Source organism: Aedes albopictus, chromosome 2 (genome assembly GCF_035046485.1).
Source record: "Aedes albopictus strain Foshan chromosome 2, AalbF5, whole genome shotgun sequence".
Taxonomy (NCBI): domain Eukaryota; kingdom Metazoa; phylum Arthropoda; class Insecta; order Diptera; family Culicidae; genus Aedes; species Aedes albopictus.
Genome location: NC_085137.1, coordinates 488,837,876 through 488,863,085, shown reverse-complemented (window position 1 = coordinate 488,863,085; position 25,210 = coordinate 488,837,876). Strand labels below are relative to the sequence as shown.

The window sequence follows — 25,210 nt, the reverse complement described above, 5'->3', positions numbered from 1 at the left end:
GTACATGGTACATTTGGTGCGGGGGTAAATCTTTTTTGACCGCAGTTTCTTCTGGAGCCCGTAGTAGGCACGATTTCCACTGATGTTGCGCCTTCGTATTTCACGGCTCACGTTATTGTCAGCCGTTAGCAAGGAACCGAGGTAGACGAAATCTTCTACCACCTCGAAAATATCCCCGTCTATCGTAGCATCGCTGCCAAGGTTTGTCCTGTCTCGCTCAGTCCCACCTACCAGCAATATATATATATTCTAAGGTTGTCTTAGATTCAAAACTGGCTGGGCGGCCATTATTTTTTCACCGTGAGAAATTCTGAAAACAAATACCCCGCCTCCTCAAATTCGCTTCTCCACAAACTAAACGTCATGCTCAACCTTACAATATATAAAAACCTTGCCTACCAGCATGTGCTTTGTCTTAGCCGCATTCACCACCAGTCCGACCTTTGCTGCTTCACGTTTCGTTTCAGGCGGGTGTACAGTTCTGCCACCGTTGCAAATGTTCTAGCAATAATATCCATATCATCCGCAAAACAGACAAATTGGCCGGATTTCGTGAAGATCGTACCCCGGCTGTTGAGCCCGGCTCGTCGCATAACACCTTCCAGGGCGATGTTGAATAGTAGGCAGGAAAGTTCATCACCTTGTCGTTGTCCCCGTCGAGATTCGAATGAACTGGATAGTTCACCCGAAATCCTTACGCTGTTCTGCACGCCGTCCATCGTTGTTCTTATCAGTCTGGTAAGCTTCCCGGGAAAGCTGTTCTCGTCCATGATTTTCCATAGCCCTGTGCGGTCGATACTGTCGTATGCCGCTTTGAAGTCGATGAACAGGTGGTGCGTTGGGACCTGGTATTCACGGCATTTCTGGAGGATTTGCCGTACGGTGAAGATCTGGTCCGACCGGCCGTCGATTCAACCGGCTTGATAACTTCCCACGAACTCATTTACTTCAGGTGAAAGACGACGGAAGATGATCTGGGATAGCACTTTGTAGGCGGCATTCAAAATGGTGATCGCTCGAAAGTTCTCACACATTAACTTGTCGCTTTTCATGTGGATGGGACAGATTATCCCTTCCTTCCACTCCTCTTGTAGCTGTTCGGTTTCCCAGATCTTCCAGGATATATTCAAGGAATTCCTCTAGGGAAGCCTCTAAGGATTTGTAACGAGATTGCAAAAGGGATTCCTTCAGAAATTACTCAACGGATATATCCAGAAATTCCTGTAGAGGTTTCGACAGAAATCACATACGGTTTTTTTTTCTGAAATTCCTGTCGGGTTTCGTCCTGTAATTTCTCCACGAATTCTTCCAGGGATTCCTCCAGAAATTTTACCTATAAATTCACCAAGGATTTCTCCAGTGATTCCTCTTGGCATTTTTCGGTGGTTCTCTGAGGATTTTTCCATAAAGATTCCTTCAAAGATTTTTCCAGGCATATCTTTGTCAATTAGCAACATTCTGTGCCATCTAATTAATTACAAGTTTTTCAAGTATGTTTCCAGACATATCAGCAAATCAGATAAATGCTACCCGACTAGATGGACATTACAAAATTATAACAAGCTGTGTTATTTTGTTACAATAATTTTTTATAACAAGGGTTGTTATAAAACATGTAAAATTCTAACAAATTTCCCACAAAAAAAGAACAAAAATGTAATAATGTTTGTTATGATCATAACAAAAATATTACAAAACTTGTTCCATGAAATATGATAGAATTTAACAAAATTACAACAAATTGTGTTATGATTCCTTGGCAACCTTTTAGGGTAAAAACTAATTTAAATGAGTATATTTTTGGGTAAATATTTTTAAGTGTGTTATTCTATTTTTAGCAAAAGTAGGTAACATAAAAAAAAGTTTCCAGTACGTTATAAAATTTTCGGATCCGAACGGGATTTGAACCAAGACACCTACCATCGGTAACCACATCGGAACCACTTCCAGGATACTCCGGCGGCTCTCAGGAGGCACCGATCATCGTGCAGCAGCAATCAGTTCCGGAAAGAAGCGCAGCGAGAGAAAACAACGTAGTGCACACCCAAGGTATCCGTTACGTTGTAGTGGACGAAATGGCTGTAATGTCGCATTTTATGAAGTACGGTCTTCTACATGCTCTGATTATTGAAATCTTCGAAATTGAGTCGTTCTTGCTTTCGTGATTGTGATTTAGAACGCCGTTCTTGATTTTGAGATGTTTGTTTCGCTAGTACTAGCATTTGATTGCAGCTCATGAACTGAATTCTCCGTGCCGTGAACAGAATCACGGCTTCTGGAACTCTGGAAGTTCTAGTTCCCGTGATGTTTTGTTCTGAAACGTCAAACTCTCTATTGCAGACCATGAACTTTGTTCCTGGTGCCGTGATATGAATCACGGCTGTAAGAACACAGTTCACGTTTTTAAGATTCTTGTTCCGCTTCTACTGTCAGGCATTGCGTTACGGAGGCGTTACGTGCATGTAGCTGAACAAAGTTCTTGATACCGTGATTTTTATTCATGGTGTATTTTTGTAAAGAGAGTTCTCGGTTGTTCCAGTATGCGTGACTCGATGTGGACACTTTTCGGAACGGTTTTTTCAGCGTGTTTATAGAGATTACGATCTTCTGTATCGAGTGTAGTTACTTCTCCTACCGAGGGAAGTACTACAAACAAATTTCGGGTACCCATTATCTCCCACCGTCGCAGATATGGTCATGGAAATGTTGATGACAAATGTTATGGCCAAGATCAATTTTCCAACGCCGGTCATAAAGAAGTACATGGATGACCTAATCTTAGCATTACCGCTAGATAAGGTGCTGGAAGTGCTGAATGTTTTCAACAGCTACAATCCCAACATACAGTTCACTCATGAAGTAGAACAAAACGGAAGGCTGCCGTTTTTGGATATGGTTCTGGTCAGACGTCCCGATCAGTCAATAAAAACCGAATGCTATTGCAAACCAATGGCATCCGGTCGAATTTTAGATTGTTTGTCGAGCCATCCACTTCACATGAAGATGAACATGGTCTCGAACTTTATAAAGCGAGTCAGGAAATTGAGCACTAATTTATCTCAATCAGAGGTTGATGCGATCATTGACAACCATCTAAAAATAAACCACTATCCCCGACCACTCCGACATCGCACAGTGCTGCGAATGTATGGAACTGCAGGACAAAAATCATAACTAACGTACCATACATTTTTTCTCAATAGTGTCTTCGGTGAAGTTGACAAGCTTGATAAAAGCTACAATTTGCATAAATGTCATATGTATAATTCATAATCACTTAAGTGTCTTAAACGCCAATTTATTTAAATCTTGCTGTTTTTTTTTCTAGAATGCAATTTAGGCAACTATATAAACAAATAGATCATAATCAATAGGTAATTGCAAGAATGACTTATTTACCAAATTTTATCATCATCGAAAATTTTGTTTCTTGAAGGTCGTGCGTTTGGCCATTTCTTGCCCAGTTGCTTACTTTAAAACTGGACAATTCGTAAAAGTTAACCCTCAAATTGTTCGTAGAAATCAGCAGTTTCATAAGTAAACGAGGGAACAATAAAAACTGATACATTTTTCGTTTGAACGGATCAGAAAAGAACACTTGATCAAAAATATATTCGATTTTGAGTATAAATATATCACTCAAAAAAAAGCTCGATAACTAACAAATTAGCAAATAAAAGCAGCTGGAGTCGAATTCAGTATTCAGTGGATACCATAAAGAAAACATGGTGAAAAATTCAGAGAGGTCTTTTGAGGTCATTTTTTGTTTCATCAATTTGAATTTTGGGGTCGTTTTTCCTCTACGCCATATAGTACTTACATTATGACATTTTATTTTCACAAATATCAAAACATATTGCCGTGCTTAACGAAAAAATAGATTCTACTGATGTGTTGTAGACCTTCCCTTTTGAATTTCACTGAAAACGTAAACGTTCAATAATGTTGAGCTAGGCCAAAGATGAATCTGTTTTATAAAATATTATTTTTCTATGGACAACGAAAACACTGATTGGTAATCTAGGTTTTTTTGGTATAATAAACACGATCTTCAAGCTTATAATGGCCGAGCAACATACTTCAAGCATGTATGAACAGCATGGCCTACTAGATTGAACAAAATTTTGAAGTCGATTTTTTCACTTTTGTCTATGGGGCGCAGCACTGTGCATCGCCTCATAAATCAGCGCAGAGATGTGGTGGATAGACGTAGCAGTATAAATGAGGAAGTCATGTACAAACCTATGGTGTTCGTTCCAAACCTAACAAATAGACTGGCAAAAACATTCAAAACTGACTTCCCTAATCAACACAATCCCCCCCCCTGACCCAGACCAAGGATCCAATACCAGAAGACCAACGTAACAACGTCATCTACAAGATACCCTGCGGAGATTGTGATGCAAGCTACGTTGGACTAACCACCAAACCAACACGCTGAAGAAACGAATAGGACACCACAGAAGCGACATGACCAAATTAGATAGACTCATGAATGACATCGAAAACAACAACAACGACCGACGACAACTACAACAGCTATGAACTCGGCCGACTAAAAGAGAGAACAGCTCTCTTGCTGCATTCGGCCGACAACAAACATCGTTTCGATTTGGACAGAACGGAGATACTCGACCAGGGGGGGAAATTGTACACGAACGCTCAGGTATGCGTGAGAAATTTTTCGTTAGCAACGAAAAAAGTTTAGCCGAAGAGAACCGAAGATGAGCCGAAATTTGTTATGGCAAACCCAATCAGCTGCTGGTGAGGTTTCTTAAAATCTTGAAACATCACAGAAAAGTAGCAAAAATCATCGGTATTTGCTACCAGATCGCATCAGAGGGATGCGTGCTAGTAATTGCCTTACGATTTTCTGCTTTATTTGCACATTTGAAGAAATTTTCTGTTTTATGGTGCAAAAAGTTTCCATAACAAATTTCAATCGTGAACCGAAAGAACAGAAGAAGAATAAGAAACTCAGAAAGTTCATCGAAAAACGGTAAAATTCACCAGCCGTCGGCCACGCGCACTACCATACTATCTTCATACCCGTTTACTTCCATATATCCTGATACTCGACTGCCATCGACGTTTCTCTGCTCTCCCCGTTCTGGAAGTGTGCCACATTATTAACACAGACAGGACGGTAAACAAACGAAGCGACTGCGACAGCTTAAGTATGATACTTATATGCAGGAATATTACACACACTAAAGACAAGAACCAAAACAAACCACGTAGATAGGCAAATAGCTGACATCACTAACACTAACGACAATTACACCCAATAGGAAACTAAAACCCACAGAACTCGTACGCAACATTCAAACAAATTTCTGACTGGAATCAAATTGACGGTTTAAAATTAGAATAGCATAGTGACGATCAGAGTAGTGATCCACCATACAAAACTTCCCAGATTTTCCTGACAAAAACAGTTAGTAATGTCTTAAATGTTATGTAAAAGTGTTTATTTTTATCATTGTTTGTAAAATTGTAGGAAATTGATGAAGTCCGTCAAAAATATGACTATAATTCATGTGCAATTCATACCACCAGACGAAGAACGATATTTCTGTAAGTTGTGTTCACCTTTGTAGTTTTTCTGTTTGTCTTTAATACGTACTACGTCCAATTTGTTTAAATGGAACCCTCGAGAAAGATGGCATAGTCCATCGAAACGTCGGGCATAGAAAATATATGTCGTTTTGACTGCACCGGAGACTGCAAGGCCGAAAACCCCCAAGTACTTTCTAGGATAGTGTAGGATTCCGATAACGCAAAAAGATTGAAATTAAGTTCACTAACTACTGAGATATGGATGTGCAAAAAATTAGTTCCACGTTTTTCTGCCTGTCGGTACTTAGCGTGTTAATGGGTCGTTTACAAAGTACGATACATGACTCTTAAAATTAGGCAAATAAAGCAATGATTTGTTCGGAAAACTTTCCAACAATACATTTTTCTGCAACTTTGCAGAAGACACCAATACTCTGTCTTCATTTATGGAAAAAAAAAGTCAATTGCAAAATAAAGATTTAAGGCGAAACTGGAAGCATTTCGTCACTTTTTGGTTTTAGATTTGTTATTAAATAACGAAGCAATATTTTCAAATTCGGTTTTCGTACACAGTTAGAGGAAAGATCAAGGTATCTTCTGATTTTTTTTCAGGTGAAAAATATTTTTCAGTTTTAAGGAAACCATTTTAGAGTAAAATTTTAAAAGTTGAAATAATATGGTCTTTGAAAAATTGGTAAAAGTTTTACACCCGAAAAAATTCCAGAAGATAGCTCGATCCTCCCTCTAACTGTGTATGAAAACCGGTTTTGAAAATATTGCCTCGTTATTTAATAAAAAATCGAAAACTAAAAAAAATTAGGAAATGCGTCCAATCTCGCCTTAAGAATATAGAACAAATTCTTCCAAGACACCATACCACTAAAGTCAATACTTGAGGCTGCAAAAAATGATTTATTGATGTGAACCTTGGTATACAGTATGTAGTAGGTTTATCCGGAGATTATGTCCGGTGTTCACATCCGATAGGTCCTAAACGGTCTGAAATTGTTCTGAAACAATGTTCGATGATGAAGGATGCGGGTTAACATCTATATAAATCCGCGCAACGTTTGATAGAAAAAATAAGCATTATCATTTGACGTGTATTTTTTTAGAACATCAGATCGTTTGATTGTTATCATTATTGCTGATGGCTTTCAGCAACAATTGTTACATACAAATAACTACATACTACTATGAGTAGAAAATCAAAATTAATCGTCATTCAGGTCAACCATTCAAACAGAAGCACATAAACGTACAGTTCGTTCTTTCAAAAGAGTACTCTCAACATCATAGCAATGCTAGCGAAAAACATTGCCGCAGTCTGCATTAGCTCTTTGGCCATTCTACTCTGCTTTGGTCAAACCAACTCGCTGCAAGGTTTTCCACCGCTGCTAAGTGAATTCATCGTCCAAACTCACTCCACTGTTTGCCCAAATGTCACCAAGACCTTTATGGCCATGGATGGAGCTGCCCACTCGGCCGCATTGCAAGAACAACTGCTACGAGATTTAAACATCCCGCTGGTGGTGGTTTATGATCAAATTTTGTTGAGAAGGATGTTACTGAGCCTTAATTGCGTGATACTTTTCAACTTCGAATTATTCCTAGTACGTAGATGAAAGCTGCACTTTATTTGGGTTTCTAATTTTCTCCTTTTGAAAGCAGACTATCCAATATCTAGTTGCTGATGTAATGTTTATCTTACTGGTGGAAGATGCAGAATTTGATCAACAGTATTCGAACTCACCAGTAAGCTATAACACGGTTTTCATTACATATAATAATACCGAATACCGTTCGTTACACGTGGCCTTTCCATCTGGGGAGCTGATATTCAACGCAGCATCATTCACCACCAAAATAAACATGAATGACTTGCATAGCTGTACGATACATATCGGGTTCACTCCTGCTACTGAATCGAAGGCAGTTGAGGAATTTTGGAGAACTATTTCAGCTCGGCATAATATTACCTATAAACAGCCAATAGTAGTGCATTCAAGCTTATTCGGATTTATGCAAGCGTTACAAAAACTCAGCGTATCCTTGCATCGACTTATTCCCAGATACGGCATACTGGTACCAACCAATCGCGAACGACCCTTAGGGTATCTTCTTGTGGACCCATTTGACCTTCCGACTTGGGTCTGCATACTGCTAAGTATTGCAATCGTTCTACTCGTTCTCCGGACAGCTGACCAATCCCGGTTTAACTTTTCGCGGACTACCTTGGAGTTGGTTCAAATCTTGATCAACAATCCTCATGAGACTTCTCGGCCCGCAGTACATCGCTTCATCGTCACCGTATTCATCGCTGGTAGCTTTATACTGACGTCTTCCTACGAATCGTTACTTACTGCAACCATCTCCCAACCAAGCTACTATCCACCGCTCGACAACTACGATATCATCAACAGGAGCTGCAATCCCATGTACAAGATAGAGCCACAAGAATCGACATTCAACTTCATGTACGAGGCCGATGGGGTCGTTCGAGAATTCACATCGGGATGTTTTGTCGGTTCTACACTGTTACTGGAAGTTGTAGGCAAAATGATTGATAATGATCCGAATTATAAAGAATACACATATGGCAAATCCCGAGTCGAAATGGACCTCTTTCCAGCGTTTGTTTACCTGGTAACTTCTCCGCATCAGTTAATATTGGTACTGTTGAGGCGTTACGCCGTAGCCTTTGCTCAGACGGGATTGCCCCACTTGGTTGATGGAGGAGATCCTATCGCCAAACGGAAGCCTGGTACAACCAAACGCAGGGCACTATCATACGGAGAGCTGATGTTGGTGTGGAAACTTGTCGCTTACGGTTGGGGGCTTAGTTTTGTGTTATTCTGCACCGAACTCATGCGGTTTCACAGGAAATCATGTCGCAAATGTTTGAAGAAATACTATTCTAGTGTGCTTAAACTTAAAAATAGGGAGATCCCACAATAAATAGTTTGTATGTGTGCCACATTCTGTGTATGAAACAACTTTTGAATTATAAATCAACAAAATTCAATCAATAGAATGAATTAAAATATGAGGCATGCTAGACATCATGTCGGAGCAGAGATTTTTATGATATTTTTCCACATGATATTATTGTGATTGATACGAAAAATAAAATAGAAAACTACAAATGTACGGTATAATCAAACATTACAAATGAACAACATGCGACACCAAGCATGAATTGTGCCCTGTTACCCTAACCAAAATGGATAACAAAATCCGACCCCAGGATTACGAACTTTTAAGTTTTTCCTTGGTTCTGCAATCTATGTGGTCATTGCCCAAGTAACCACGGTGCTGAAGCCTTATTGCATGCAGATATACGGTGAATTTAGAGCAATCATTACTTTACATGCAAACATAAGCTCGATTTAAAGTGGAAATGGGCAATTATAGAATCAAATTAAGATTATACTGATTATAATCTCAGTTCAGTCGCATAATTGCCATTTCCATTTTAAATCAACCTTGAGTGTTCATGTAAAGTAATGATAGCTCTAAATACACCGTATATCTGCATGCAATAAGGCTTCAGCACCGTGGTTACTTGGGTGTATTTTTTGGCCTTTTCATTCCCAGCACTTGTGAGCTACACACCTAGAAAAAATCATGTAATTTTAGGTACCCTGAACCTGACATATACGAGCCTCTTCAAAGACACAAATATAGAGGTCAAAACATGTAAATTTACATCTTCGAGGACACCACAAAATAAAACTTATTTGTTCGTAGCGTCTAGCAATCGCTAGAATCGATTCGACAGACAGACAAAACAAATAGAAGTAAATTTTTGGGCACGCATGGATTCGAACTTAGATCCGCTGGTTGTGAAGCATTTCACTTACCTCTCGGCTATTTTACCGAGTTAGAAGGCGGCTAATGAATATGATACTGATTCTACGTTTCTAATGAAATGGATTTGTTGACATCTAACCTACTTACATGACGCGCGTAAAATTGTGTCCAATTCGTGATTCAGTCTTGAAAAAGTTCACGTTCTTTAATGATTGCGTCTCGTGTAAATTTCAGAATTTTTAAGTGTATACTCACATGTGTTTTGTCTATGATTTCGAGTTAATGCACCCGAATTGGAGTTAAATATAAGATGTCTACATTGTGATGTCCGTGTTAGGGAATACCCCAAATTGGTAGTTGCCCGGGATTGTAGGCAACTGAATAAATCTCACATTTCATGAGCCTGTTTACTAGAGTGGGTCATTGTCGTTATATAAGGTAATTGAAATTTGATCGCACCAACCCAGAACAAAGCTTTTTCGGACCATATTAGCGTCCAAAACAATTGTGAATAATTTAAGATCGATTGGTTGCGTCCCCAACATAGGTACGGTAAAGGCTGGGTATGCTACCGAATACAGATCCCTTTGTGATCCACTAGCCTCTGCCCAGCAACTCCTATCCCTACCTCCTCGTGGTACCGGCTGAAAACTACGAGCAACCTTAGGGAAGATCGGATAACCAACCTACGACCGGCTGACAGGGAAGGGGAGGGGGGTGGTTTGCTTCTGAAAATCTGAGCGTATGTTCTCCAGGAGGAGCGGCTCACAACTGCGTCTGATCCCCCTTGTTAGGGGCGGCTGATCTACATCCGAGTGCCATGGAAGGACTCTAAGCTCAACTGTGCACTATGGTCCTCCGGAAAGTAGGGGGTTAATGGCAGGCCCTACGAGCCAGCCGTAGAAAAAAACATTATAACGGAAAATCAGCAACAGAATAATACGAACCGAGACCAACGGCAACGACCCCAGCGAACAAAAAGGACTTGCGATTGGAAACTCGGTGCGTGGAACTGCCGATCTCTCAACTTCATTGGGAGCACCCGCATACTTGCCGATCTACTGAAGGATCGCGAGTTCGATATCATAGCGCTGCAGGAGGTGTGTTGGACAGGATCCATGGTGCGAACGTTTAGAAGTAATCATACCATCTACCAGAGCTGCGGCAACACACGCGAGCTGGAAACGTGCTGGGTGATAAGTATGTAGAAGCACGTGATCGGTTGGTGACCGGTTGACGAAAGAATGTGCAGGTTGAGGATCAAGGGCCGATTCTTCAACTTCAGCATAATAAACGTGCACAGCCCACACTCCGGAAGCACTGATGATGACGAGGACCCATTTTAAGCGCAGCTCGAACGCGCTAGTACGACCGCTGCCCAAGCCACGACGTCAAGATCATCATAGGAGATTTAAACGCTCAGGTAGGCCAGGAACAGGAATTCAGATCGACGATTGGAAATTTCAGCGCCCACCAGCAGACGAACGAAAACGGCCTACGACTCATTGGTTTCGCCGCCTCCAAAAACATGGCCATTCGTAGCACCTTCTTCCAGCACAGCCTCCCTTATCGTTACATCTGGATATCACCGCAGCAAACGGAATCGCAAATCGACCACGTTCTGAGTGATGGCCCCTCTTTTTTTTTCCTTCTAAGCCATAGGGGGGAAAATCTGCTCAACAGACGCCCTAACAGGAAGGTTAGGGTAGTGTGGGGTTAAGGCCGTCTTCTACAACACTAGTAAAAGCCAGGACTACTCTCTCCTCGACCCACTAAAACACATTCCTATGGTCGCCAAACCCTTCGTCTCTCCGGAACCACCAAGAAGGTATTGCTTCAGAGAGGGGCTAGTGCACATCGCACCCTCAAGGTTAGCTGCGTAGACTAGCAGCAACGAACATCGATGACTCGCCCTGGAGAGTCCATCACGGTAACATGCTGGCGCTTAGCCAGTTTCCCGAGTGGTCCTCACCACTCCCTTTGTGCTTTGCAGACATCAAGAATTCATGCCCACGTGCAACCCGATCTGACCTGCTGAACGCAAGGATATCACTACCCTTCAGGCCCTATAAGCTGCACCAGAAGGTTGCTGACAGCAGGGTCTCCACCTGCCCCGATTCTTTCCGGGGACCCCTTTCAAACCGCGGGCTTGGATCCAACCCAGTAGACCGACGCCACGACAGCACCGCTACCGGGACTTCCTCTCCACGGCCACTTAATCGCTGTAAGGGTCGATCTCGACCGCAGGGCACCGGTATGACCTACCAAATTGTCCGGAGTTGTGTCCTCCCCGCATGTGGCGAGCATGCGGTCACGCATTATTGTGCGAAAACGCGGGCACACGAACAAAACGTGTTCCGCCGTTTCCTCTAAACCATTGCACACTGGGCATTCGGGAGAATCCGCATGCCCGAAACGGTGTAGATACTGTCGGAAGCAACCATGACCTGTAAGGACCTGTGTCAGGTGGAATGTAACTTCCCCATGGCGCCTATTAATCCAACTATTACCCTCGGTATCAACCTATGGGTCCACCTTCCTTTGGTGGAACTGTCCCACGCGCGCTGCCATTTGACCATAGAGGCCATCCTGGCAGTCCTGTGTATGCCTCTTGTGCCGCGCATTTCGAAGCACTCCATGTCCTCACTGATAAGAATGCTGATAGGCACCATACCAGTAATGACGCAGAGAGCGTCGTGTGACACGGTACGGTACGCGCTCGCAACCCTCAGACACATAAGCCTGTAAGTACTTTCCAGCTTCCGTCGGTAGCATTCAGTACTTAGCGCGGTGCCCCACGCCGCGCCACCATACCTAAGTATGCACGTAGCAACACTAGCCAGAAGCTTGCGCTTACTGGCGTACACCGCAGAGCTATTGGACATCATCCGGGACAGTGCCGCAATAGCTGTGGAGGCTCTTTTACAGGCATAATCGACGTGGCTACCGAAGGTAAGCTTATCGTCGATCATCACGCCCAAGTGTTTGACGGAGCGCTTTGACAGGATAGTGCACTCTCCTACACTGATCTCCGTCTGCTGCTCCGACTTCCGGTTGTTAACAACCGTCACCTCTGTCTTGTGGTGAGCCAGCTCCAGTTTCCTGGACCGCATCCACGCCTCCACAACCTTGAACGAGTGGTCGGTAGTCAACTTCACCTCCTCGATCGTTTCACCGTAGACTTCGAGCGCAATGTCGTCGGCAAATCCGACAATCTCCACTCCCGCTGGGTACTCTAACCTCAACACCTCGTCGTACATGACATTCCATAACACCGGACTCAGGATGGAACCTTGCGGGACTCCTGAGGTTATGTGAAAGCACTTCCGGCCCATCTCCGTGTCATACTATTTTCGCCCTCAGTGAACCTCAACATTCTATTGAGGATGATCTTTTCGAGCACCTTCCCCGCCGTGTCAATCAAGCATATTGGTCTATATGCCGACGGGTCTCCGGGTGGTTTCCCCGCCTTTGGCAATAGTACCAGGCTCTGCCTCTTCCAAGCTTCTGGGAAAACTCCCTCGTGCAGGCATTTCTGCATAGCAGACCTGAACATCTCGGGAGCCTCTGCAATAGCTACTTTTAAGGCCAGGTTTGGAACTCCGTCCGGACCTGGGGCCTTACCTACGCTAAGGGACTTAGCTATCCCCGCAAGTTCCACATCGGTGACCCTTTCCTCATCGCCAGCCCCAGTCCCCGGCTGTGCTACGAAAGGAGGCCAAGGACTAGGATCATGACGCGGAAAAAGTCCTCCAATGATCCCCTCCAACATCTCTGAAGATTGCTCTGTAGGAGAGCCGAGAGGTCTTGGCCATAACGATCCTGTAGGCGTCACCCCACGGGTTGATGGCCCCTCTGAAGGACTGCTGGAGTACAGTCAAAGCAGTCATCAGCCGAGAGTACTGTCGGGTACGTAGAACGAAGTCGGCGAAACGATTTGATTGGTTCGTCGAAAGGTCCAGAGCGGTTTTGAAGGAGAAGAACGCAGCGCGGGTGGTAATGCTGCAGCATGGAACCCGACAGAATGTGGAGCAGTACTGACAGAAGCGGAAGCAGCAGACCCGCATCTACCGGAAGAAAAAGTGCCACCTGGGAGAAGCGGAGTGCAAGAAAATGGAACTGTTGTGCCGTTCACAAAAAACCACAAAGGCTTTGTGCAGGGATAAGAACGGGACTCCTGAACGACAAACGTGAGGCGATCGAAAGGAGGAAGCAGCATTCGATGAGCACCTGAATGACGAAGAGAATGTAGGCACGGGCGATCAAGGCAGCGGAAGAAATGACTATGTTGGTGCAACAGAGGATGGGAAAGGCCAACTCCTACGCCGAGTGAAGTTAATGATTCCATCCACCAGCTGGTAAGGACGGTATCGCAGCCATCCGTCTGCACCGATTAATAGTCAAGATCTGGGAAACCGAACAGCTACCAGGGGAGTGGAGGAAAGGGATAATCTGAGAACTTTCGAGCGATCACCTTTTAAAATGCTGCTTGCATAGTGCTATCACAGATCATCTTCCATCGTCTATCACCTCAAGTAAATGAGTATGTGGGAAGTTGCCAAGCCGGTTTCATCGATGGCCGGTCGACAACAGACCAGACCTTCACTGTACGGCAAATGCTCCGGAAATGCCGTGAACACCACGTCCCAACGCATCACCTGTACATCGAATTCAAGGCGGTGTACGACAATATCGATTCAGGAGATAAGATTTAGTATTTTTCAAATTTTATTATTTCATTTAAGTGCGGGCCACCCTAATGATCAATGTGCATCCCTATTTTTTAGCATATTTAAAACTTTTCAACGAGAAGAAGACAAGAAAAGTATTCTAAATCCCTCCCAAATTTTCCTTTTAACTCGTAATCTATTTCGGTAATAGAAGATAATCTCTACCAGAAAAGCTACTCCACCTACGAAACATCCCTGCAGCAAAATAATCCAAACCAGCCGAAGATCTCCAATGGTCAGCACCCTCAAGTCATCATCTTCTATCTCACTACGTTTAATCGATTCAGCCTTCTCTCTATCGTTTACGTCCAAGAAATGGTACAGCGCGCCCTGCGAAAATCCGCCGGCATAGAACTGCAGCAGCCTGGCTACTGACCGGCGCTCTATCTGAATAGAACCCAACACTGGCCACAAACGCACCCTGAAACTAGCCTTCCCGAACGTGTCACATTTCAGATTTTCATTGAAACGTTCGAAATCTCTGCAAATCGGCTGAAACTGATCCATCAAAGAGCACGATGCGTAGAAGCAGTGCCAATCACTAGCCACATACCACGCGTCTTCGAGACTAAGAGCGTTCGTAAAACCGTATCTATCTTCATTTTGTAGTTCAATTACTGGATCACACGTTCTGTTGATACGGTCCAAACTGTTAAGCGGCGGATAGTAACTCGGTTTAAGGATCATTGCAGTTACGAGCGATTGGTATGTAGTGTTCAGTACGAAGCTTCCAATGACGAATATGGTGAAGATCTGACGTTCGAAGGGTGACGCAGGATTCCAGTGTGGGCTGTTGATGATGGTCCTGAACAGTTCTATGAGTAGCTGAGTACTCGGAGGTCCTTGATTTGATAGTCTGATGACGATGAAAACGATGGATATCATGAAGATTATGTTCATCCAAGAGCAAAGGTCAAACGGATATATGAGGATGTACTGAAGAGGCCGTCGACGTGGCAATGGTACCACGAAGCAGTCGCTAAAAGCTAGACGATGTAAACTGAAGAGTTCATATATTGGTCTGGCGTCTAGCTCCTCTAGAGGAAATGAACTGGGCATGTGAAACGTAAAATTGTGCCGCTTGGATATTGTTGACCACAACATGTTGGGCTGAGCAGGAGATGACTCGTAGGGAAAGTGTGTGAACCGCAACCGCAGCACATGAAGATCCTTCAGATTCGGACCATCTTCGGACAACGGTTCGTTGATTTGAATCGCGTGATCTGGAAATCTGAAGCTCTGCAGGAAATACTCTGTTCGGTTGTACACCACGAATACAAAGTTGGAGTTTTTGACTGCTTCAGTGAAGTAGTTTGACAGCATAAATTCTGCGTATTGAATTACGAAGACTGTTTTCATTCTTAAGTGTGCGATATCCGGTACCTGAAAATGAATTAATTTCATAAATGAACACAACTGATAATAGTTAGACCTTCCGAACTCACATCTCTGAAAACTGAACCAAAAATGATGGCACAGTCGATTCCCAGGTAGTTTCTAGTAATTTTGAATAAGTCGTTTGCTACTACCAAGGGCACATTCCAACTTTTTTCGAGAATTTTGTGGAGACTGTAATACACAGGTGATTCATTAGGGAATATAAGCAATTTTGTCGATACTCCACATAAGTTTGCTTTTGTTTCAGTGATAAATTCGATTAAATTTGGTGGAAAATCATTGCCACAAAATGGAAAATTATATGTGAGGAAAGTTGGCGAAAACGTTAGCAATACAAGGGTTCCTGACAAACGCATTGTTTTCAGTAAGGCGATAACGTTTGGATTTTGATGTGCATAGCTAACCAAGCACTTGCAATGGAGTTTTTGGTCCTAATGGAACAGCCATTTGTGAGCTTTTAACCTATCATTATAGAGAGAATAGGTTGGAGTCTATCGTTTATCAGGATCAGAATCAAATAAAGCACATTTGATACAAAGCTTTACCTACTGCTGTATTCAATCCACACTGTTTAGTTTTACTGGTGGTATGGACTTATCCACCGATGAACCGAATTCATCGCGGTCTGAAAATTTTGACACTAGAGCGGGGCCGTATCCAATCAGAATTGAACGATTCTGATTGGGAATGGCCCCGCTCTAGTGTCAAAATTCCCGGACCGCGATGGATTTGGTTCATCGGTGGATAAGCCCATAGTGAAGTTTCGTGTGCTGAGTCGCCATGTTTTTCGCTCTCCTTTTCGTATTTTCGCCACTATTGCTTCATATTTTAGTGGACGGCCTAATAAAAACCGTTCAACAAAAAGATTGTTTTGTGTTCACAAGGTATCCAGATGTGCAAGAAGACGTGGGACATGGTGGACAAGTTGAGCTGATCAGGTCAGTGCTGATCACGTCAGAAGTATTTGGAAGATTGCTGTTTGGCGGAAATTTACGTTGGTACGTGGGTGATAAGGTGATGGATTGTGTGTTAAGATCATACAGTAAATATGGTTCGCGGGTTTCAGATCTATATTCGTAAAGAAATAGTTTGTCTAAGTTGACTTGTAAGATAGGAAGAATTTTCAACATTTTTTATTTTCTTGCGATGGCCACATATGTTGTATAAATAGATGAAAAAAGAAAAACGTGATATATACAAAAAGGAGGAAAAGATTGAACCTAGGACCTCTTGCATGCAAATCAGAAGCGCTGGTCATTAGACCACCAAACCGTTTCTTTGTAAAGATAATCTAAAGCAACTACCTACATATTTCCTTCCTTGTTCTTTCAGTCATCTTCCGCGTGTACTGTGCGGACCACACGTACTGCACTCTGCGCTTTCCGATGGCGGCGACGGCAGAGGTGATCAAGGCTTGCGCTGCCGACAAGCTGCAGTTGGGCCGGATGCCCGAGGACTTGCTGCTGGTGGAGGTCAAATCCAACGGCGAGCGGGCCGTGTACAAGGACAACGACGTCAGCATACCGACGGCCCTGAGTCTGAACGGGCGAATATTCGTTTCGCCCAAGGACCACCTGGATGCGTTGGTGAGTATTTTGATTTTATGATCTTGATCTTGCTGAGTACCTACCTCTAATACGTGGATTTCTATCAATTTAGACACCACTACCGGAGCAGGAACTACCGACAGAGGCGCTCGATATGGACTTCGAGGCGCTACCGACCAAGGACGTTGCTTATCACATGACGCTGTTCGACTGGGACCTATTTTGGGCTGTGCATGAATACGAACTGCTGTATCACACCTTCGGAAGGCATCACTTCAATAAGGTGAGTACCGTAGAACCTCGTGGATTACCATATTAACCAATTATCATGTAATGTAATAAGATATGTGTATCAGCATGTACCATTAAATAAGAGAAGCTTTCACGATTGTTGCTGACTGAAGATGGGCTTCCAGTTAGCGATCGTGAGATATCGCAAGCGATAACCACAAAACCTGAGCGTGTGTTTTCCAGAAGGAGCGGCTTACAACAGCGTATATTCCCGTGTTATAGATGCGTCTAATAAACGTGCAAGTGTAAGTGAAGAACTTTAAAAGCTCAACTATGCTCTATGATCCTCCGGAAAGTTAAAGGCTTGGTGTCCGGCCTGCTACTTAGATACTTGATACAATGAGCTACAATTCGTAGCAGTGAGTCTACGCCGAATAAAGCATTTGTCTCCACTGAATGTCGTTTAAAGTCTTTAAGCTTTCATCAACTGCAAAAAGTGAGCATGTGCGCAGCCAGCCACGGTTCTCTGCTGAATATTGATTTAGCTTGTCGTTCCTCCACCATACGTGCGTGCCCAGCCCACCGCAGCTTGTCGTTTTTGGTACAATTCATAGTTCATACGATGCCGACAGATTCCAGCCTCTAGTTTACCACCGAGAATTGTCGTAGCACTCCAGAGGCTCTTCGATAAACTGGGGGACTTGATCCGTTTTTCTTAATTTGCCTGTAACATTAAGAAAAAAAACACAAAACTGGATCCATTTTTCGTACAGAATGGCAGGTAAACATCTATTGCAAGTTTATACACAACAGAAAGACTTTAAATTATTGTTAAAGTTTCCAAACTGTGTTTTTATGGAGGCATGTCTTATGATGTATTTTTCAAAAATGGGTCACAATTGATCCCCTTTTGAGCACATGTTTAATTTAAAGGGAAAATAACTCCAGAAGCTTCCTGATCATTTTCTTTTCAAGTTTTCTTACATTTTTGATGAATATGGTGTATTTGAAATTATAAGATTTCCTTAAATTGTTAAGGATATGCCGTATTTTGAAAATGGGGAGACTTGATCCCCCTTTTCATGGTGTGCAATAAAATAATAATTATCTGACACGTTTTATCATTGAATATACTAGAACTCCGAGTAAATAGAGGCTTCCAAATAGAATTTTATTTTTCACATGTATAATGTGTGTGTAATCCTGAGGGATCAAGTCTCCCCATGTCACTGTTGTATACACTAAGCTACATTAATTGAAATATTTATATAACAGAAAAATATGACAGAAAACCGCATACTATGTATTCGCCAACGAAGAACTGCTCGATGGACATCAGGCTGTAAAACAGAATTCCTGAAAGAAGATTGTGCACTAAAATGAGCCTGCTTGTAGTATTTAGCACTCCAGTCGATGCCTTTTCTTGTATAGATAAGGGACAAATGCGATCATCCAGTCAACTAGCGGGCAGTTCTTCCTCTTCCGTTATCTTCAATATAATACGGTGCAAAAGTTGATACAGCTGCCCACTACCATGCTTGAGAAGTTCGGCCAGAAGTTCGTACTTCCCGGTAGCCTTGTTGTTCTTCAGTCCTCTAATAGCTGCCTTAACCTCGTCTAGGTTTGAAGGTTCCACTGTCTGTCACTATTCCGTTTCCACCGTTCAACAACATATCGAAGACCTATCTCCTCCTGGTAGCCACCATTGCTTTATCTGTCAGCAAGTTTTCATCAAGGTCGTTGCATATGGCGTGAGAAGACGCTGGTTCTTCTCCACATGTTTCGTAAAATCTCCGCATATCATTCTGATCCATTCTGTAAGTATTCGCATTTCAGTAAAATCGTGGTTTCAATAGAATAGTGCAGGTAGTCTCCACAAGTGTCGTGCCGTCTCCGTCAGTTACTGTTGGTCCATGGTTTATCAATCTACCGTACTACGCCACCATCCACGCTACATCCAAAACCCACCACAAGAGGTAAAACGAAGTGCTTTTGGTAGCCTGAAAGGGGTGGCAGATGCTGAACGAAGATGGAAGGATGTCTGCACACGAACGAGTGAACGGAAACGAAAACTGCAGCACACTACCCGGACACTGAAAGCCAGTGACCCAAGTATACTCCACTCCATAATGCTTGAGAAGAATTGCAAAAGGACTACCAATATTAAAAGGTCGTAGTTACTAATCGTACGAAAGAATGTGCCCGCATAGAAAGTGTGACAGATGGAGTAGAAAAAGAGAGTAAAGAGTAGATGGACAGCAGCAGAACCCCACCGTTTTGAACAGAACTTTAGCTCTGTATGAGTTAAAGGGAACCCTCCGCCACTCTACGTTTGGAAGATCCATATCCCTTTCGTGGCGGAGCTCAAAAAAGTGAAATTTCCATACAAAAAGCTCAAATTTGGCTCTCCAGAACTCTCAGACTTTTTAACACATCAACATGTTTTCTTTGGCATTCGCTAGAACTACTCCTTGTCTTTCGATTCGTAGCTTTGTCCACCTAGATAAATCGAAAATTAAAAATTTGCGACAGATAAAACTTTTTCATGTTTTACAATTTTTGCTCACTTTTTATTAACCTTGTTGTGGCCAATTTCACACACAACATAAACAAAAGTTTGTTTGCACACATGCAAGTATAAGTAATGGCTCAATTGTCAAAACAATTTACATCAGGTAAACCAAAGACTAAACAGTTGAAAATATTACACAAAACTGTTATTGCTCAACAGCACAATTGTGCTGGTTCGTCACGAAAGGGATATAGTTCCGCCGCTAAACCGAGTCCGTCAACCTACTTGGCCGCTGGAAAACCAGAAAGACCTTTGAATGCCGCCATCGCGTTGCTTCGCCACCTTCCTTAAGGCCTCAGATTAATCGACAGACACTAGCTGTGCACGTCATTATCGTAGATGACCTGGAGGAGTACGCTGTGCGGTGGTGGAAGCTAGAAGAAGGGGCCCAGAAGAAATGAAAAGGACAGGTTAGATTAAAGTATTAGAATGTGGGAAAGAGGAAAAGAAGAAAAAAAGGCCGTAAAAGTCCAGGAATAAATGTGTAAATGTAACGTGATGTGAGTTTTTATGTACTACAGTGCAAATTTTCCCTGCTCGCGATAAACTTTTCGAGAAGCATGCCGACCCTGAGGTGTTGTTTCAGGGGGTCTCAGGAAGGCTCCCCCTATCGTACCGCCTTGGCATGAACATGAGATGACTGTACAATTCGTAATTGCAAGCTTCTATCGACTTGCTTGATTTCGTTGTTGAGGCTGTGCCGCCATGAGCCTCTGGGTCTGCCTCTGCTGCGATGTCCTGGTGGGTTCCAATCTAACGCTTTCTTGCAAATTTCGTTTCCACCCTGCGTAGAGTGTGGCCGACCCACCTCCACTTTCGCTCCAGAATTTCTGTCGCTATAGGCTTTCGATTACATCGACGATGGAGCTCCGCGTTGGAGATCCAATTGTGAGGGCACCATGCACGAATTATAAACCGCAGGCATCTATTGATGAAGACCTGCAGCCGTTGAGTGTTCTCCACTGATACACACCAGGTTTCACTGGCGTATAGCAGCACAGATTTCACGTTCGAGTTAAAATTTCGAATTTTGGTGCAACGGCTAATCTTGTTGTTTTTCCATACATTTCTTAAACTCGCAAAAGCAGCCCTCGCCTTCTTGATCCGTGCACCTACGTCGAACTTGGTGCCGCCATCCACCGCCATTTGGCTACCAAGATATCGGAAGCTTTCAACATTCTCCACTGATTGCCTAGCTACCGTAAAGCTGGAAGGGTTGACCGTGTTTACATCCAAGGATTTGATCTTGTTGACGTTGATGGTAAGACCTGCCGCTGAGGAGCGATTGGCAAGATCATCGAGCTTGCTCTGCATATCAGAGCACCGTTGAGCTAGGAGAGCAACGCCATCAATCAATTCGTAGTCATTTAGGTGCTCCATGGTAATGGGCTGCCACAGCAATCCACGATTTGGTTCACGGTCAATCGCACCTAACCAGGATCTCGTCGATTACGATGAGGAACAGTAGCGGTGATAGTATACATCCTTGCCTCACTCCAGCAACGACCCGGATGGGATCGGACAAAACACCGTTGTGCAGTACTCTGCACCAAAATGCCCTGTAATGTGCTTTAATGAGGCCGATAATTTTCTCAGGGAGACCCTTGCGCCGGAGGGCTTCCCACATGTTTTCGTGATTGACAAGGTCGAAAGCTTTTTCGTACTCAATGAACAAGAGAGACTCTTGGAATTCATTGATTCTTCCAGCGTGAAAATATGATCCACTCTGGATCGTCCGGCACGGAATCCTGCTTGCTGTCGTCTCTTGCATCCTGTCTGCCGGAAATGTTGCGGTTTCCCATATGTTGCGGAATAATTAATGCAGTAGTTGTGCGGATACTACAGGGTCAGCTTTGAGCATCTCAGCTGATGTGCGATCGACCCCTGGGGCCCTGTTCGATTACATGCTACGGATGGCAGTTTCTATTTTCTGCACTGATGGAGCTTCTGTGTTGACAAGGGCAATGCGTCGAATGCATGCCTCATTGGCTAGTTGTGCCAGTTTACCCTGCTGGGCTAGGGTTATTACATTCCAAGTTCCAATTCTTGTCGGTTGTTTCGTGCTAAAAGTCGTTTCCGTTGAATCAGTTCGTAATCTTTCATTTTCGGTTTCTATAACAGTTTTTGGGTTTTGAAAACAGTAGGTTGTTGGCATAAGGTCCCCTATCCACCGTGGTGGGGCTTCCACTTTAGGTATAGCTTCCGATGGAGGAGCATTTCATACTCAGCCGCTGGATGCCAGAACAGACGCTGTTTTAGCCGCACCTCCTTGGTAAACAGATGCTCGGGACGTGCCTCCTCAATCTTGCTGAAGTTAGAAGGACAACAGTGCACAGGCTGCTCTACCAGCTAAGCACACAACTCTTAGTTGGCGGTCTTTGTCATCGCTTGACCTGTGGAAGCATGAGGTAGGAGCTTGTGAAGACCAGAACTATGTTGGACGCTCCAGATTGTTCACTCACTATTTTGCAGCTCACCCTGTGTCAGATTCTCATAAAATTTCGGGAGTGGACGCATTTGTTTATCTATGGTCTTGTCTATGGTACTCTAGTAACGTGTGATAATTATGTTACCCGCGAGGTGAAAAGATAGATTGCGGCAGTTAATGGGGCCAGCTATAGCCCCGTAGGCTGCGAACGAAGACAAAACTCCCGCTGTACAATACTCTGATCCTTCCGGTCGTTTTATACGGCCATGAATCATGGACGTTGAGAGAAATTGATTGTGGTAAACCCAAGTAACAATTCCATTGCTGATTGGTTTTGTTTGATTTTTATTTAGGTTTTATTACAGCAATAATTAAAACCCACAGTTTTATGACTGTTTTTATGAAAACCATTGATAAAATGTTTTATAGTATACTTGAAGATATTCATAAAGACAGAATTTAAGAGTAATCAAAACTTTCCGATATGTAAACCTTCTGGTAATCATTATTACCACAATAAAACTGTTAAAACTCTCAACAGATGGCGATCCGTTCGATTAGTAACGACATCTGTTGGTGGAAAAGCAGAAACTACGACACTGCTAGGTTTATTGCGGTCATCATAAAAGTAAACTTGCTTTCGTTTTATTTTCGCTGATTATGGTCCTCGCCATATTGAATAATTAGCTTACGTGAATGGAAAATAGTTGATTTTGCTTAAATAAGCAATGAATTGATAGTTTGTCACCATTTTCATAACATGCTCACATAAATAAACTTTCTCTGCTGAGTTTTCTTGTGATTCGAGATAGTTTTACTAAATTCACAAATTGATTTATTTCATTCCAAGATGATAATATTCACTATTTTCGAAGCGCATTAATTTTATGATTCTGCAACCCCAATATTCACGGTAAATTCGAATGCGCATAAGCCTACCAGCACAATAACTACTAAAATATTACTTTGATATGATCGCTTTCTACTTACGAATGATGTATCCTCCTGAATTTTACGTGCCATCACAGAAGCTTCTCTGCATCTTGTGCTGTCATAGTTTTTTGTTGAAAAAAAAAAACAACAACAACAAACGAGAATGGAACATTTTTCAACTAGGTTTTAAAACGAGTTTATTGCTACTCTTAATGTGGTTTGCAAACCCTCTCCGAGAGTGGTCCAATTAGCCGGATGATGCTCTCAAAGAGGTTATCAAGAGGTTTTGATGTATGATTCAGTTTTATTGCAAGTTAAATAAAATTGGTCATGAAGATCTCTTGTAGAGCCGAACAAAACTTAAAATGTTACTTGGGAACTGTAGGACGACACCCGGCGGCGTTGCAAGAACGAGTATCGAATAAGTATGGGGTATGCTCTTGATACACATGTGAGTTAATTTCGAGAAACCCATTCAGTCATTCGGGTTTTACTGAGAACTTCGACAAGGTAACGGACTCCCATGCGTACTCTTCAATATCGATTTTAAAAGGTGTAATACAACGAGTTGGGATCAACAGCCGGGGTACGGCCGAATTCCTATTAATTTCTGGGCTTTTCGAATGGCATGGATATTATCGCCATGCTTGTGCTTTGCCCCGCATATGTATAAAACTCGGTCTTGGATAACAAAAGGCAATGATGCTGAACGGAATCAGTAAAGCTTTTGTGTCGTTTGCTGTATTGACACCAAGCCTAGTGGTGGCAAATAGCGGCTACCTGATTGCTTCCTTACCGGGAAATGCGGATTGAACTCGAATGGAAATGCTTCAAAAAAAATCACTGGAAGGTACAACGCTGAACTCATTTAAGACCTACTGGGGTACTCTACCGGATACTGACTCCAAATGATTCTAAGAATTTTTGAAATTACACCAGCACCATTTCTGAAATCGTTCAGGTCGAATTCCATCCCAATATGAAAAATGCCGAGACCGTTGGTGAAACCGATACAGTTCAGTGTGCCATCCTCGACTATAGATTCGCATCTAAGCGGTTTCGGGTAAAAAAAAACCAGCTGCTGGAATTTGATTCGCGATACCTCGAAATGCTTCAATGAATACACAAATTCCACAAATTGAATTGAGCGTTTCATTGATATCGGAAATCATACCTACTCGTGTCTCGTCATTCAGAGTCAATCATTCATTGACGGTGCTGGTGGACGCTGAAAAACGTTGTCTACTCCCCCGTACCAACCAACCTAGGATATTCCAAAAAGCGAGTATTTTCATTCGATTGAATTTGTAATTGAATTTGCATGAATCTACTCACTGGAAACGGTTCGCGGCACCCATGTACACGCGCGAAGTTTCTCTCGAATTGAATGATATTTTCATTCAACAATCCTCTCACATAGATGCGATATAACTACGTGCTTGAATAAAAAAAAATCGGTCCTCAACGGCGGATTATTATTTAATCTACACGTTGTTGAAGTTGACAGCCGTGCGCTCCCCATGGAAATGCATGAGGAGAGTACCAAAAACCGAAATTTATTTGCGCGAGTGCAGCAGTGGTTGACATTGGTTGAACTACCTACCTACTGCACTCAGGATCCCTTTGATGTTGATTTCCGTCGGATGGGAAAATTGCTGGTACAAAACTAATTTTCGTTTTAAATTGCCCTCAGTCGATGAACTTTCTTCAGTCACTTCACCGCAGTTCGTTTGACATTCGGTGAGTTTTATACGGAACATTCGATGCAGCGTTTTATTGCTTTTCCGAGCATGAAAAAGTTTTGCTTAGTCGTCCGTATCACCGCAACGCGTTTGGCAAGAATGTAGAAAATTGTAGAATTTGATGCGGTTATTACTTTTACTGCGGATTTTATTGCTAAATGAGTCTGGCATGGCGCAGATAGAAGAGAAAAAGTACTTGAGAGCTTCTTTATAGACATCTCGTCGAAGGAAAGGTACCTTTTGTTGTATATTATGAT

The 25,210-nt window shown here is 42.9% G+C and overlaps 1 protein-coding gene across 4 annotated transcripts in view; it reads left to right on the top strand.

Annotated features, from left to right (window-relative positions):
- Positions 1 to 25,210, top strand: part of LOC109423294 (rap guanine nucleotide exchange factor 4) — a 957,479-nt gene that overhangs the window by 874,374 nt on the left and 57,895 nt on the right. For all 4 annotated transcript variants that reach the window (XM_062854198.1, XM_029870605.2, XM_020077464.3 and 1 more), the window contains 2 exons: positions 16,833 to 17,086; positions 17,160 to 17,330. In XM_062854198.1, the coding sequence (XP_062710182.1) occupies positions 16,833 to 17,086; positions 17,160 to 17,330 (425 nt within the window). The remainder of the gene's footprint in view (positions 1 to 16,832; positions 17,087 to 17,159; positions 17,331 to 25,210) is intronic.